This window comes from Heloderma suspectum, chromosome 2 (genome assembly GCF_057233095.1).
Source record: "Heloderma suspectum isolate Gila_16-S chromosome 2, 16-S_ref, whole genome shotgun sequence".
Classification (NCBI taxonomy): Eukaryota; Metazoa; Chordata; class Lepidosauria; order Squamata; family Helodermatidae; genus Heloderma; species Heloderma suspectum.
Window position 1 is genome coordinate 242,576,218 of NC_139459.1, and position 17,577 is coordinate 242,593,794.

General features: G+C 43.2%; 1 protein-coding gene across 1 annotated transcript in view; it reads right to left on the reverse strand.

Moving 5' to 3' along the window:
• Positions 1-17,577, reverse strand: part of SLIT3 (slit guidance ligand 3) — a 693,114-nt gene that overhangs the window by 104,777 nt on the left and 570,760 nt on the right. Inside the window, exons 25-26 of the mRNA XM_084838630.1 lie at positions 10,020-10,183; positions 4,947-5,071 (exon numbers count right to left, since the gene is read on the reverse strand). Of these exons, the coding sequence (XP_084694756.1) occupies positions 4,947-5,071; positions 10,020-10,183 (289 nt within the window). The remainder of the gene's footprint in view (positions 1-4,946; positions 5,072-10,019; positions 10,184-17,577) is intronic.

The window sequence follows — 17,577 nt, forward strand, 5'->3', positions numbered from 1 at the left end:
TTTAATTCAGGTGACCATCATATCTACTATTGTGGGCAAGAATCCCTTAGAAGAAATGGAGTAGCACTCATAGTCAACAAAAGGGTGGGAAAAGCAGTACTGGGGTACAATCTTAAAAATGATAGAATGATCTCAGTATGAATCCAAGGCAAACCATTCAACATCACAGTAATTCAAGTCTATGCCCCAACCACTGAGGCCGAAGAAGCTGAGGTTGATCGGTTTTATGAAGACTTACAACACCTTCTAGAACTAACACCCAAAAAAGATGTCCTCTTCATCATAGGGGATTGGAATGCTAAAGTAGGAAGTCAAGAAATCACCGGGATAACAGGCAGGCATGGCCTTGGTGTACAAAATGAAGCAGGACAAAAGCTAATAGAGTTTTGCCAAGAGAACACGCTGATCATAGCAAACACTCTTTTCCAACAGCACAAGAGGCGACTCTACACATGGACATCACCAGATGGTCAATATCGAAATCAGATTGATTATGTCCTTTGCAGCCAAAGATGGAGAAGCTCCATACAGTCAGTCAAAACAAGACCTGGAGCTGACTGTGGCTCAGATCATGAGCTGCTTCTTGCAAAATTTCGGCTTAAATTGAAGAACGTCGGGAAAACCACTAAACCATTCAGGTATGACCTAAATCATATCCCTGATGAATATACAGTGGAGGTGAGGAATAGATTTCAGGGATTAGACCTGATAGACAGAGTGCCTGAGGAACTATGGACGGAGGTCCATAACATTGTTCAGGAGGCAGCAACTCAATCCATCCCAAAGAAAAAGAAATGCAAGAAAGCCAAGTGGCTGTCTGATGAGGCTTTACAAGTAGCTCACGAAAAAAGGGAAGCGAAAAGCAAGGGAGAAAGGGGAAGATATACCCAACTGAATGCAGAGTTCCAGAGAATAGCAAGGAGAGACAAGAAGGCCTTCTTAAATGAACAATGCAAAGAAATCGAGGAAAACAACAGAATGGGAAAGACTAGAGATCTCTTCAAGAAAATTGGAGATCTCAAGGGAACGTTTTGTGCAAAGACGGGCATGATAAAGGACAAAGAAGGCAGGGACCAAACAGAAGCAGATGAGATTAAGAAGAGGTGGAAAGAATACACAGAAGAACTATACAGGAAAGATCTGAATGTCCCTGATAGCCATGAGAGTGCCGTCACTGAACTTGAGCCGGACATCCTCGAGAGTGAAGTCAAGTGGGCCTTAGGAAGCATTAGTAACAACAAAGCTAGCGGAGATGACAGTATTCCAGCCGAGCTATTTAAAATCCTAAAAGATGATGCTGTTAAAGTGCTGCATTCAATACGCCAACAAATCTGGAACACTCAACAGTGGCCACAAGACTGGAAAAGGTCAGTTTACATTCCAATTCCAAAGAAGGGCAACGCCAAAGAGTGTTCAAACTACCGCACAATTGCGCTCATTTCACATGCCAGCAAGGTGATGCTCAAAATCCTACAAGCTAGGCTTCAGCAGTATGCGAACCGAGAACTACCGGAAGTGCAAGCTGGGTTTTGAAGAGGCAGAGGAACTAGAGATCAAATCGCCAACATTCGCTGCATCATGGAGAAAGCAAGAGAATTCCAGAAAAACGTCTATTTCTGCTTCATTGACTACGCTAAAGCCTTTTGATTGTGTGGATCACAACAAACTGTGGCAAATTCTTAAAGTGATGGGAGTACCAGACCACCTTACCTGTCTCCTGAGAAACCTGTACGAGGGTCAAGAAGCAACAGTCAGAACCAGACATGGAACAACCGATTGGTTCAAAATTGGGAAAGGAGTACGACAAGGCTGCATATTGTCACCCTGCTTATTTAACTTATATGCAGAGTACATCATGAGAAATGCCGGGTTGGATGAATCACAGGTCGGAATTAAGGTTGCTGGGAGAATTATCAACAACCTCCGATATGCAGACGATACCACCCTAATGGCAGAAAGCGAAGAGGATCTCAAGAGCCTCTTGTTGAGGGTGAAAGAGGAGAGTGCAAAAGCTGGTTTGAAACTCAACATTAAAGAAACTAAGATCATGGCATCTGGCCCCATCACTTCCTGGCATATAGAAGGGGAAGAAATGGAAGCAGTGACAGATTTTACTTTCTTGGGCTCCAAGATCACCGCAGACGGTGACTGTAGCCATGAAATTAAAAGACGCTTGCTCCTTGGGAGGAAAGCTATGGCCAACCTAGACAGCATAGTAAGAAGCAGAGACATCACCTTGCCGACAAAGGTCCGTCTAATCAAAGCTATGGTTTTCCCAGTAGTAATGTATGGCTGTGAGAGCTGGACTATAAGGAAGGCTGAGCGCCGAAGAATTGATGCTTTCGAACTGTGGTGCTGGAGAAGACTCTTACGAGTGCCCTGGACTGCAAGGAGGTCCAATCAGTCCATCCTAAAGGAAATCAACCCTGACTGCTCATTGGAAGGACAGATAATGAAGCTGAAGCTCCAATATTTTGGCCACCTAATACGAAGAGAAAACTCCCTGGAAAAGACCCTGATGCTGGGAAAGACTGAAGGCAAAAGGAGAAGGGGACGGCAGAGGATGAGATGGCTAGATAGCATCACGGATGCAATGAATATGAACTTGAGCACGCTCCGGGAGAGAGCGCAGGACAGGAAGGCCTGGCGTGCTATGGTCCATGGGGTCACAAAGAGTCGGACACGACTGAACGACTGAACAACAACAACAAATTTCTGAGTAAAATATGCATAGGATTGGACTGCAAGTGTGTAAATATAAGCCCAATATAAGAGGAATGCATGTATGTATGTATCTGAAATCTTAAGTTATTTCAGTGACACTTGTGTAAAGAAAGCATAAAGTCATCTGTTTGCACACTGAATCTCACAAAGATGCTCTGCAGCAATAACCAATAAATCATTTTAATAACCCATAGCTGAGGATCTTATAATAGCTACTGGCTGCACGATGGATTCATTGCTAATCTTGGGAGGAAGCACTAGCACGTTCAGCATTTTGCTGTTTTGTCATTTTTAAAGCTTTGCTAACACAATTCAAATGCATCTCATTTCCTGTTTGACCACCACAATATCCATTTTACTTTAAATCTGTCTCTCAGTCCTACAATAAAAATGGCTTTTATTATTGTTTCCAAAGCATATAAATATTTTGGTACAGATGAAAAGGGCTGCATTGGGAGCACTAATTGTGAAGGGGGCATTTCTGAACCCCACATCCAAAAACAGTGCCCTCTTTTACTTCCTGAGAAGCCACTCCTGAAAATCAAGTTACCTTTGAGAGTGGCCTCCGACACAAGGAGCTGAAATTGGAGAAAAGCAAATGGAAAAAACCTAGTGAGTGCACAGAAGAACTGGCACATGCCTAGGGAGCTCTTTGGATCACAACCTGGGTATGCATTTGAATGATAACCCCCCTCAACTGTTATTCATCATCATCTCTGTACCACTGTTAATGCACAAGGTGTTCTACAACACATGGCTGTATTGTTTCATACATGGTTTCAGTAGAGATAGAGCACGTTCTTAGCATGCATAAAGGTTCAATTTTCTGGCATCTCTTGCTTTCAGGTAGCAGGACTGCAGAAGACCTGAGGTCCTGGTGAGCCACTGCCAGTAGACAGCACTGGACCAATGGTCTGATCCAGTATAATGCAACCTCAGATATTTGCAATCCTTTCCTTGCATATCCTCAAAACAGTCCTGTGAATAAGCCACTGAGGGTGTGTTCACACCCAGTTTTGGTAGCTTGATTGCACTCACCAAGCCTGAGCAGAAACTTACTCTATTTCCCCACTTGTTTGCACGGCAGAAGAGGTTTCCAGTGAGAATATGCCGTATTTATGATCAATGCTTACATGGGTTCCTCTGAGTTATATTGATATACTTTTTGGGGAAACATTTCTTTTCTGTCTGGTTAGACACCAAAGTGCTCATTGGGGAGCACAAGAAACTCCCATGCAGACAGCACCTAAGCCATTTCTGAGCTAAAAGTGGAATCCATGCCTTGAAGTCCATGACTTTATCCACTAGATCCTACTGAATTACTTCAACACTCCAATTTCAGTCATATCAGAGACTGTTTTCATCTGTGACAGCATATGTGACTGAGGACCTGTTGCTTCTACAGTAATGAATTATATGCTCCTGATAAGGAAATCATTTTCAAGTTGCACTGAGTGATCATTTAAATTCTTTCAGTAATCTTGCTTAATCATACTTGGATTAGGGTTCCTGCCATCCCACTGATGTAGCAATGCACTCCTCCACACAAGATTTTCTCCACGTCTGCATCAAACAAGGAATAACAAATGCTGAGAGAGCAGACTTAGGACAATTTATCAAGGTAAAGGAAATAGCTTCCAGATGGACAGCCGTGTTTGGTGCTGGCTGGTGAGAAGGAAGAAAGGTATTGTTACTGAATTAGCATGGCACTCTGGTGGAGAACAGCTTGATACGAAGAGAATGCTCCTTTCATATGGTTCACATTTGAACTAGTCAAATGTCACTTTTGTTCAAAACTTTGTTGCAAAGCTGTAGGTTGTTTTTTTGTGGGGAGGGAGCTTACCCAGTTTCTCCCATGTCTCTTTTACTAGTTGCCCTGGTGCTTCGCTACTGTTTTATCCTCTACCCTTTCTCATGACCTGCATTTATTCCACCTATCAGTCCTGTACCATCAGAATGAGTCACATGCAGGTGCAACAGTGCTTTTAGATTAGCAACGTTCACATACATAATATATCCAAAACTGCAAGACAGAACGCAGTGGAACAGTTACGATGTTTGGAATGTGTTAGCTGTTTTGGAATGCATATCCAACAATAATCACTGTCACCCCTAGTGCAGGTTGTTCACCATAAATATAACCCCCAACACCATCTTACATTACAGTAGTCAACAGGCAGCTTAAGAAGTCTTTCAGTGGTGTAGTGCAGCTCTCTTCATACCTTGTAGCCAAATGGGCAAGTGCATCGGTAAAAATCCACTGGATCATTGTTGCAAGTCCCATTATTTTTACAGGGATTGGATAGGCAAGGGTTACACTTGGACACAATATTGATATCGACAACCCCTGAAAAGAAACAAGAGTACACCTGAAAAATTTATGTCTAAAACCTAAGGCATTTCCAAGTAATCATCATTTATTGCTGTTAAGTATATGTTGCTGCTGGAACTTAAAAGTGCTCCCATTGAATTATACAAGGTAGCAATATTTAGTGGCTTGCACCCAAAGAGAGTATTGAGGTAGCACTGAAAAAAAAATCTGCAGTTTACTGAACTGCAAGGAAGGGTTTCTTAGGATGGATTCACTCTACCATGCAGTTGAAGTAATAAATACACTAATCAAATTATACTCTTCAGAAATTTCTGTCAGTATCAAGCTATTGATATTTTATAATCACATAGCAACTAGCACTCTTCAGTAGAAAGCAGATCCCTTAAGTTCCAGACATCATCATCATCATCATCAGTAGCGGGGTGAATCCATTTCACTTTAGAAAGCTTTGCTCATCCCTAATTCTAATTGTGATGATTTTTTTACAGTAAGGACAACTAAGCGGCCAAAGGTTTGATGTAGGTTTGAATTCAAACTGGAATTGAAGTAAGGCAAGCACCTGGGCACAGGACAACAGAGAAACTGGGGATGTATTCTTATGTATCACCTGGAATTGTAACACCATCCCTTTTAACGGTAAAGTGTGTGTCATTCTGACCAGTAGGGCAGAAAAATGGAACACCCACTGATAATGCAGGTGGACTCTCAGGTATGTTGAGAAATATTGGTTAAAAAATGATTAAAATGGGGTAGTGCAGAACTGCTACAACTGAGAGTGAGTATGGTGCAGTGGTTAGAGTGTTGGACTGGGACTACTGGGGAGACCTGGGTTCAAGTTCCCACTTGACCAGGAAGCTCACTGGATGACTTTGGGCCAGTCACCGACTATCAGCCTAATCTACCTTCGTAGGGTTGTTGTGAGGGTAAAACAGAGAGGAGGGGGACCATGTATATTGCCTTGGGCTCCTTGAAGGAAAAGGCAGGATATAAACGTAACAAATAAATACATAAAACAAAACACTGAAAGACTGAAGGTTGTACATCTGCACTGTCCTCATGTTGGCATGGAGGCTTGACAGTGTGAGGGCAACACAGAGGTGCAAAATATCTCTCAGTGGGCCAAATGGCCATTAGGTTGAAGGGAAGTATATGGTTTGCCACTTGCTTCCCTTCATCCTAGATGTGGGCAGGTGGAAATTAGAGTTAGGAGCTGCCATGCCAGGCACTCATCCCCTGATCACTCAACCCCTCCAGGATTCTTTGAGGTATTCAGAGTTCTGCCCACTCTGCTCAAAGTGTCCTTTGTGGGTATGGGATTACAGGATCACTGTAGTGCTACAGCACACCAGGGATACAAGACAACTGCAAGCAGAGAGAGGAGTTTTTCCTTCCAGGCAACACTCAGTCTAGCCTCCCTTCCCACACTGTAGCTTCCCTGACTCTCTAGATGAGTCGGAATACGACTCCCATCAAGGAAAGGAATAGCTGATTTAGAGATGTCAGCTATCACTAAGAGGCTGGAGTACAGGTTCCTGAGCACTTCATGCCTTCCCTGGCAGCAGAGGAACAGCAGCAAGAGAGGGCTTCCAGGCTCCCTGCGGCCTAGCAAGTGAATGGTATGAGTGACAGCACAGAAAGGCCATCAATACTGCTACAGCAGAGTATATCTTATTTTGATATTATGTCTGACATATTCCAGAGAATAGCAAGGAGAGACAAGAAGGCCTTCTTAAATGAACAATGCAAAGAAATCGAGGAAAACAACAGAATGGGAAAGACTAGAGATCTCTTCAAGAAAATTGGAGATCTCAAGGGAACGTTTTGTGCAAAGACGGGCATGATAAAGGACAAAGAAGGCAGGGACCTCACAGAAGCAGATGAGATTAAGAAGAGGTGGCAAGAATACACAGAAGAACTATACAGGAAAGATCTGAATGTCCCTGATAGCCATGATAGTGCGGTCACTGAACTTGAGCCGGACATCCTCGAGAGTGAAGTCAAGTGGGCCTTAGGAAGCATTAGTAACAACAAAGCTAGCGGAGATGACAGTATTCCAGCCGAGCTATTTAAAATCCTAAAAGATGATGCTGTTAAAGTGCTGCATTCAATATGCCAACAAATCTGGAACACTCAACAGTGGCCACAAGACTGGAAAAGGTCAGTTTACATTCCAATTCCAAAGAAGGGCAACGCCAAAGAGTGTTCAAACTACCGCACAATTGCGCTCATTTCACATGCCAGCAAGGTGATGCTCAAAATCCTACAAGCTAGGCTTCAGCAGTATGCGAACCGAGAACTACCGGAAGTACAAGCTGGGTTTCGAAGAGGCAGAGGAACTAGAGATCAAATCGCCAACATTCGCTGCATCATGGAGAAAGCAAGAGAATTCCAGAAAAACGTCTATTTCTGCTTCATTGACTACGCTAAAGCCTTTGATTGTGTGGATCACAACAAACTGTGGCAAATTCTTAAAGTGATGGGAGTACCAGACCACCTTACCTGTCTCCTGAGAAACCTGTACGAGGGTCAAGAAGCAACAGTAAGAACCAGACATGGAACAACCGATTGGTTCAAAATTGGGAAAGGAGTACGACAAGGCTGCATATTGTCACCCTGCTTATTTAACTTATATGCAGAGTACATCATGAGAAATGCCGGGTTGGATGAATCAGAGGTCGGAATTAAGATTGCCGGGAGAATTATCAACAACCTCCGATATGCAGACGATACCACCCTAATGGCAGAAAGCGAAGAGGATCTCAAGAGCCTCTTGTTGAGGGTGAAAGAGGAGAGTGCAAAAGCTGGTTTGAAACTCAACATTAAAAAAACTAAGATCATGGCATCTGGCCCTATCACTTCCTGGCATATAGAAGGGGAAGAAATGGAAGCAGTGACAGATTTTACTTTCTTGGGCTCCAAGATCACCACAGACGGTGACTGTAGCCATGAAATTAAAAGACGCTTGCTCCTTGGGAGGAAAGCTATGGCCAACCTAGACAGCATAGTAAGAAGCAGAGATATCACCTTGCCGACAAAGGTCCGTCTAATCAAAGCTATGGTTTTCCCAGTAGTAATGTATGGCTGTGAGAGCTGGACTATAAGGAAGGCTGAGCGCCGAAGAATTGATGCTTTCGAACTGTGGTGCTGGAGAAGACTCTTACGAGTCCCCTGGACTGCAAGGAGGTCAAATCAGTCCATCCTAAAGGAAATCAACCCTGAGTGCTCATTGGAAGGACAGATAATGAAGCTGAAGCTCCAGTAATGCGAAGAGAAAACTCCCTGGAAAAGACCCTGATGCTGGGAAAGACTGAAGGCAAAAGGAGAAGGGGACGGCAGAGGATGAGATGGCTAGATAGCATCACGGATGCAATGAATATGAACTTGAGCACGCTCCGGGAGAGAGTGCAGGACAGGAAGGCCTGGCGTGCTATGGTCCATGGGGTCACGAAGAGTCGGACACGACTGAACGACTGAACAACAACAACTGACATATACGCAAATTTATTTTCCAGTTTTCTATTGTCGTGTTTCTTATTTACAGATGGTGAGCGGCTCCCTTTCAACATGAAATGTTTTTTCTTCAATGCCCCATGGTAGTTTAAAAAAACGCTGAAAATGTAATCAGTAATTAAAAACATTAAAATACATTAAAATAAACACACGTTTTCCTACATACAGAAGGCAACATAGCTTCTTATAGAGTACTGTACAATTTGGAAAGCACATGTGAGATTTTAATCTGAGCAAATGGTCTGAAAGGCAAGAGGTTGTTACAATCTATTGTGTCTATCTGAAAATTAGTGGTGGATGTTGAGACTGCCTATAGATATGCATGTTTGCTACTATGAAAAATCAGAAGCTTTCAATGGTTGAGGGTCTCAGCAGCTTTCCATTAAAAAGCAAACAAACCAAATAAGATTTCTGTTAGATAACAGTTAACATTATTTTTTGCATAAAAATGTTTAATCAAAAAAGGTTGAAAGAGAGAGAGAGAGGGAGGAAGAGAGAGCGAGGGAGAGCACACATGTAAACATTGTTAAACCCTTCACTTCAAAGCTGAACACTTTAAACCACTTTGAAAACACAGCCAAATTCTGTGTACTGAAAATAGGGAATGACAGTTCAACTACAGATGCTATAAAAGGTGAAGCAGTTTTACTCAAAAGGTATTTTTTCTCCAACCAGTGGAACAAGCATTTTCTTTGGGACAATCAAACAGAGGACAGTGCTGACAAACGTGACTGGTGAAAATACTGACTATGTAGCTTGGCTTGGTAGCATCCAGCCATTCAGATAAAAAAGTTGGTCTAGTCTTTGCCTATGTGTGAACTGACTGTTTGTCTACAAAGACTACAGCCTTAAATAGCTTCTCTTGCATACTATCCTATCAACATATTATTTAAATTGGCTAGACACAAATTCATTCAGATAAAAAAGTGATGCACACCAAGGTGACTGCAATAACCTCATGTGTACTAACCTTGGTACAGAAAAGCTCTTACTATAGACAGAAAGAGGTGTGTGGATACATTAAAGCCTGATGAATGGCAGTGCTGACATCAGTTCCCACCCTTGCAGAACTGTTGTAGGACATGTTAGGAATACATGGCAATCCTCAGTGTGGCAAAGTGCATGATTACATTTGGTTGGGAGGTACCACAGACAAACTTTGTATGCAGAAGGTCCTTAAGATCTCCGGTTAAAAAGATCAGGTGGCAGGTGATATGAAGCACCACTGCCCAAGATCCTGGAGAGCCGGCTCCAGCCTGAGTTAATAATACTGAACTAGATGGTCAGACAGTTTGACCAGGTAAGAACATAAGAACAACCCTGTTGGATCAGACCAAGGATCCATCTAGTCCAGCATTCTGTTCACACAGTGGCCAGCCAGCTTCCTATGATATGTGGAAATGAGAACAGAATATAACAGAGGGTGCAGCACATGCTAAGAGCTTGCACCTACCTTTGCACTGGAAGTGGTGAGTTGGCGTTGTTAGCAACAGCCTGTCTGCCATGTCATCTGGGCTGCTGCACCGTGCGATCCCTGGCTCTTTGTAGCCTGCCTTTACCCACTCAGAAAGCCAGCGCAGGTTGCAGTCACAATGCAAAGGGTTGGTACCAAGCGCCCTAGGAGGGTTTAACAATGAACACACATAAACACAACCCACTCTGTTATTCAGAGAGTTCCTACAATTATTTGTCCAATGTTATGAAAATATTTTCAGGATTACATTTTTAATGCAAATGTGATGAAAAGAAAACTATCTGATAATCAATGTGTGTCTTTAATCTCTGTTGCTGGTTCCTGATATGTTATGTGGCTAGTTTCAGCACCTAAGTAACAATTCTCATTCTGCCTTCCATTGTCATACCTCCTACTACTTCACATCTTCAACACATATTCTCATCTTACAGCTGTGGAGGACTATAGAGGACAAACCATCTCCTAAAACTAATCATCCTTGGTAGTAGCAGTCCACACAGGGAGACCAGAAGAAGGAATGAAGATGCTTTCCACCCCAACAATGCTCAATCTAGTTTCCCTTCAAGGCAGCCCTGTCCATATTCTACCTTTAGTTTGGTTGTTGCTACCTTGAAGGGAGATGAGGCTGAATTCCTGTCCATCCCCTACAGCAACTCTGGGAAATAATCAGGTCTCTCTCCATGTGAACTAGCTCAAGGCAATTCTGGAACAGGCTCACCTTCGACACATGGTTGCGGGCAGTAGAACCTTGGTATTACACATGAAAGGGATCCATTACCTCTCTTACTCTTTGGTCCAAGGACAAATATGCCCATGGGGATCTGAAGCTGCTGGCAGGAATACAGGGAAGTAGGGTGAGAAAACCATGACTACATGCTAATTATTAATATTAATTCATGTATTTCTAGCTGATGTAGAATTGTATGGAATCAGGCTTGATACTGACATATTCAGTATGGCAATCCCTGTATTCCCCTTTGGCTTCTAATAAACAGTTCAAGGCTATAAACAGGAAATGGGTGTTGAATTGCCACAGACAATTTAAAATGTTTTTAATAATTACACATTGCAGTGCTATTGGAACATGCTTTCTAAGACTATCTACTGCTTAAGGGCGCAATCCTGTCGGGATAGGCAGCTGCCTCCGAACTTGGAGGTGACCGCCTATCCAATGCAGGGCAGGAGAAGCGCGGAGGGGATCATCCCCTCTGCGCTTCAGCCGCCCTGCATTTGCAGCTAGACAGCCGATTTCAGCTGTCTAGCTGCGGGAAGGCACAGCGGGGGAAGCGGCTGCCAGACAACACATAGGATATGTTGTGCCGGCATTTCCGCCTCCCCCACCCCGGAACGCCCTGTTTTCGCTGCTCCAGGCTCCACTTCCAAATGCGGAGCTGTTCCAAGCTGCCTGCGAGGCCGCATGGGAGGGGGAGAAGGTCAGTTCTCAGGGAACCGACTTCAGAGCGCGAGCTCCGAGGTTGGTTCCCGGAAACCAATGTATCCTATGGCCATCTAGCCACTGACAAGCAGCCATAGGATTGCTCCCTAAGATTTTGATTTAACATAACTTTGACTTGATCAGCACAGAAACTCTTGCAACTGAAGTGGAATGTTTTAGGACAATGATCTAAAGGTTAAGGGCAATGATCTCAGAGGTCTTAGGCTGGTTTTGACATTTAGGTTTTCACTCCACAGGAGTGCTTAGCAATAGTTCTTGTGGAAGAAAAACATGTTGGATTCAGTCCCTAGAGAGAAAGTTATTTACACAGAAAATGATCAAAAATAATTCTGAATGTTGACATTTTCTGTTAGAGATAACACAAATAATGTCTGAAAATGAAGTTCATGCTCAAAAATGTTTTTTGGGGAGGGGGGGAAGCAGACAGAATACTAACAGATGAAATTTCATGAATGTTGTTGATACAATTCCACAGACATGACTGATTAAACAACTCTGCCTTAGCCAAATGCATGCTGAGAGTTCATGAGTTGAATTACCGGCAGGGATTCATCCATCAAAATTAAATAAGTGCAACAGAAACATTTCCTTCAAGGGGCCAAATTTATACTCTATTTATAAATTCACAAAGACCTATTGTTTACCTATTATCTATGAACTGGTGCACACACATACACATGCACACACATTACATGCATATTTGGAGCTTTAACACACAATAATAATAATAGTAATAATACACACAATAATAATAATCAATTTATATACTGCGTACCCTATAAAAAGATATCACATATACCTATGCATTTGTATTAATTAAATATAACATACTAAAAGTGAAATGGAACAGTTGAAAAGAAAATCAAAATTTCAAATTTATTTATTTATTTATTACTTTCAAGATGGAAATTGTATCAAGGTGGCATAAGTTCCAAAAACTATAATTCTCTGCTCTTGTAAGTAAGTCTCACTGAAATGACTGAGATTCACTTCTGAGTAAAAACATATCAGATTGGTCTGTAAAGCAAGAGCAACATACCAACATTTCCATATAGCCAAGAGGCAGAAGGCAACACATCTCCAACAAGTACTATCATAAACTCTTCCTCTTTGTAAACGTCTCCACTTTCATAAATACTACTCCTAGAATCCTGACTCTCATTCCATTTGTCCCTTCGCAACACTCCTTCCTATGTCTCCTTTCTCCTTTAAAAATTCTCTACTATTTGTATCCAACAAGTCCTCTTCATCTTCCTTAACTATTCCCCCTTATTTCTGATGCCACCACTTACCTGCTTAACATCTGGTCAACATCCCCTGCTTCTCAACCACTATCCCTAGGAATCTCCAAAGATTGTGGTGCTGCCACCTCAATCAGTTTCTTGTCCCATCTCTGAGTTTTTGTTCATCCTAAGCCCCTAATTCATGATGTGTGAATAAAATAAAATATGGCTAGGGTAGAAGTACGGGTTTCCATTGCAAGATAGTATATTGGCCCTAGGCCTGTAACCAAGTCACCTGTAGTGTTAGAGCGGCTTAGAGATCCATAATGCTTGGCTTAGGTTCATTATTAGTGCAATTCCCTTGCTAGTGGGCCTCTGAGCATGTGAGATGAGTCAAAGGTTGATAGCACGGCATCAGCACATTCCATGCTAACGAAGGCTAGTATCTTATCAGCGCCTAGGATGTGCCTGAGAAGTGAGTCTATGTTATGCCAAGCTGCAGGTGTCTGTGGTAGGAAAGTTCTGATTGTTTTCTTTCTGAACAAGCACTGTTAGTCTATGCTGGGAATGAACGCTAATTAACACTTGCTTCTGTCATGCTCCCTCACTGCTAACATGTATGGTATAAAACCCATTTACTCCATGGCTCTGGGTTCAGAGAAGCTGTCTGATCCAACCACTGGGTACGCCTGTGTGCTGATTTGTTGTTGTTCAGTCGTTCAGTCGTGTCCGACTCTTTGTGACCCCATGGACCATAGCACGCCAGGCCTTCCTGTCCTGCGCTCTCTCCCGGAGCGTGCTCAAGTTCATATTCATTGCATCCGTGATGCTATCTAGCCATCTCATCCTCTGCCGTCCCCTTCTCCTTTTGCCTTCAGTCTTTCCCAGCATCAGGGTCTTTTCCAGAGAGTTTTCTCTTCGCATTAGGTGGCCAAAATATTTGAGCTTCAGCTTCAGTATCTGTCCTTCCAATGAGCACTCAGGGTTGATTTCCTTTAGGATGGACTGATCTGACCTCCTTGCAGTCCAGGGGAGTCGTAAGAGTCTTCTCCAGCACCACAGTTCGAAAGCATCGATTCTTCGGTGCTCAGCCTTCCTTATAGTTCAGCTCTCACAGCCATACATTACTACTGGGAAAACCATAGCTTTGATTAGACGGACCTTTGTCGGCAAGGTGATGTCTCTGCTTCTTACTATGCTGTCTAGGTTGGCCATAGCTTTTCTCCCAAGGAGCAAGCGTCTTTTAATTTCATGGCTACAGTCACCGTCTGCGGTGATCTTGGAGCCCAAGAAAGTAAAATCTGTCACTGCTTCCATTTCTTCCCCTTCTATACGCCAGGAAGTGATGGGGCGTTTATTTAACTTAAACTTTATTTAAGTTAAATAAGCAAGGTGACAATATGCAGCCTTGTCGTACTCCTTTCCCAATTTTGAACCACTCAGTTGTTCCATGTCTGATACTTACTGTTGCTTCTTGACCCTCATACAGGTTTCTCAGGAGACAGGTAAGGTGGTCTGGTACTCCCATCTCTTTAAGAATTTGCCACAGTTTGTTGAGATCCACACAATCAAAGGCTTTAGTGTAGTCAATGAAGCAGAAATAGACGTTTTTCTGGAATTCTCTTGCTTTCTCCATGATGCAGCGAATGTTGGCGATTTGATCTCTAGTTCCTCTGCCTCTTCGAAACCCAGCTTGTACTTCCGGTAGTTCTCGGTTCACATACTGCTGAAGCCTAGCTTGTAGGATTTTGAGCATCACCTTGCTGGCATGTGAAATGAGCGCAATTGTGCGGTAATTTGAACACTCTTTGGCGTTGCCCTTCTTTGGAATTGGAATGTAAACTGACCTTTTCCAGTCTTGTGGCCACTGTTGAGTGTTCCAAATTTGTTGGCATATTGAATGCAGCACTTTAACAGCATCATCTTTTAGGATTTTAAATAGCTCAGCTGGAATACTATCAACTCCGCTAGCTCCGTTGTTACTAATGCTTCCTAAGGCCCACTTGACTTCACTCTCTAGGATGTCCGGCTCAAGTTAAGTGACCGCACTATCATGGCTATCAGGGACATTCAGATCTTTCCTATATAGTTCTTCTGTGTATTCTTTCCACCTCTTCTTAATCTCATCTGCTTCTGTTAGGTCCCTGCCTTCTTTGTCCTTTATCATGCCCGTCTTTGCACAAAACATTCCCTTGAGGTCTCCAATTTTCTTGAAGAGATCTCTAGTCTTTCCCATTCTGTTGTTTTCCTCGATTTCTTTGCATTGTTCATTTAAGAAGGCCTTCTTGTCTCTCCTTGCTATTCTCTGGAACTCTGCATTCACTTGGATATATCTTCCCCTATCTCCCTTGCTTTTCGCTTCCCTTCTTTCCTCAGCTACTTGTAAAGCCTCATCAGACAGCCACTTGGCTTTCTTGCATTTCTTTTTCTTTGGGATGGATTGAGTTGCTGCCTCCTGAACAGTGTTACGGACCTCCGTCCATAGTTCCTCAGGCACTCTGTCTATCAGGTCTAATCCCTGAAATCTATTCCTCACCTCCACTGTATATTCATCAGGGATATGATTTAGGTCATACCTGAATGGTTTAGTGGTTTTTCCGACGTTCTTCAATTTAAGCCGAAATTTTGCAAGAAGCAGCTCATGATCTGAGCCACAGTCAGCTCCAGGTCTTGTTTTGACTGACTGTATGGAGCTTCTCCATCTTTGGCTGCAAAGGACATAATCAATCTGATTTCGATATTGACCATCTGGTGATGTCCATGTGTAGAGTCGTCTCTTGTGCTGTTGGAAAAGAGTGTTTGCTATGATCAGCGTGTTCTCTTGGCAAAACTCTATTAGCTTTTGTCCTGCTTCATTTTGTACACCAAGGCCATGCCTGCCTGTTATCCCGGTGATTTCTTGACTTCCTACTTTAGCATTCCAATCTCCTATGATGAAGAGGACATCTTTTTTGGGTGTTAGTTCTAGAAGGTGTTGTAGGTCTTCATAGAACCGATCAACCTCAGCTTCTTCAGCATCAGTGGTTGGGGCATTGACTTGAATTACTGTGATGTTGAATGGTTTGCCTTGGATTCATACTGAGATGATTCTATCATTTTTGAGATTGTACCCCAGTACTGCTTTTCCCACCCTTTTGTTGACTATGAGTACTACTCCATTTCTTCTAAGGGATTCTTGCCCACAATAGTAGATATGATGGTCACCTGAATTAAATTCGCCCATGCCTGTCCATTTTAGTTCGCTGATTCCCAAGATGTCGATGTTCAATCTTGCCATCTCATGTTTGACCACCTCCAGCTTACCTTGATTAATTGCTCTGACATTCCAGGTTCCTCAACAATATTGTTCTTTACAGCATCGGACTTTCTTTTCACCACCAGACACATCCACAGCTGAGTGTCCTTTCGGCTTTGGCCCAGCCGCTTCACTCTTTCTGGTGCTACTTGGAAATTTCCTCTGCTCTTCCCCAGTAGTATATTGGACACCTTCCGACCTGAGGGACTCATCTTCCGGCGTCACATCTTTTAGCCTTGTGATACGTTCCATGGGGTTTTCTTGGCAAGAATACTGGAGTGGGTTGCCATTTCCTTCTCCAGTGGACCACATTTTGTCAGAACTCTCCGCCATGACCTGTCCGTCTTGGGTGGCCCTGCACAGCATAGCTTATGGCTTCACTGAGTTCCGCAAGCCCCTTCGCCACAACAAGGCAGTGATCCATGAAGGGGCTGTGTGCTGATGGTACTCAATAAAGTACTCCTTGTAAGTAAACCTGGATCTGATTTATCATTATCTTGGCACCTCTAAATTAAGAGGCCTACTGCAGGGGCAATACAGATAGCACACATGCCATTTCTATTCCACTTGGAAAATCCTGTTTTTTGACTTCACTGAAGCTCCCTTATAGAGGCTGCACATGGATAAACAGCTATAGCTTGGCCAGTAGTACTGGCTGGAAACGACTCAAGGCACGCACTGAGGAACAATGTTACAATATTGGCTTATCTAAATTTGAAGAGGAGCTCAACCCACCGAGATTTCCTATCATGTCAGTGAAAAGAGCCATGCACCATAAAATAAGACAACCAATCTTTCTCTTCCAATACATCTGAAAGACCTGCTCTTGCCTCCGGTAATTCCTTGTCTGCAAGAGGAAGACCCCACCACTGAACCCAATCAGTAATAAAGGGTAGGCAATCAGCGCATGTTCAGAAACACTCACATTGCTGCTATCACTGAAATGCCTCTGTGTTGAGCACTAGCATTGAAAAGAGGCTCCAGGCCCAAGTCCTGGTAAAACCTGGTTGAAGCTAAACCCTGAAATCTACACATTTTATTTATTTATTTATTTATTTATTGCATTTATACCCCGCCTTTCTCCCTCTCGCAAGGAACTCAAGGCGGCTTACATTATCCTCCTCCTCACCGTCGTATCCTCACAACAACAACCCTGTGAGGTAGGTTGGGCTGAGAGTCTGTGACTGGCCCAAAGTCACCCAGTGAGCTTCCATGGCCAAGTGGGGACTAGAACCCGGATCTCCCAGCTCCCAGTCCGTCACTCTCACCACTACACTACACTACACTACACATGCACAGAGGTACGCTTTTTTAATAAGTTCTGACACAAAACTGAACAGAGATGCTCTTCCTTTAATAGCTGTGCAGCAAAGGGAATTTTGGCAGATGCAAGTTTTCAAGCAGGGACAAAAAATGATTAAAGGCACGATCCTATGCATGTTTAGACCAAAAAAAGTCATACAATTTCCAGCATTCTTCAGTCAGCGTAGCTGGCTAGGGGATGCTGGAACTTAAAGGACCTTTCTCTGTCTAAACATGCATGCTATTTCACCCTAAGCTCCT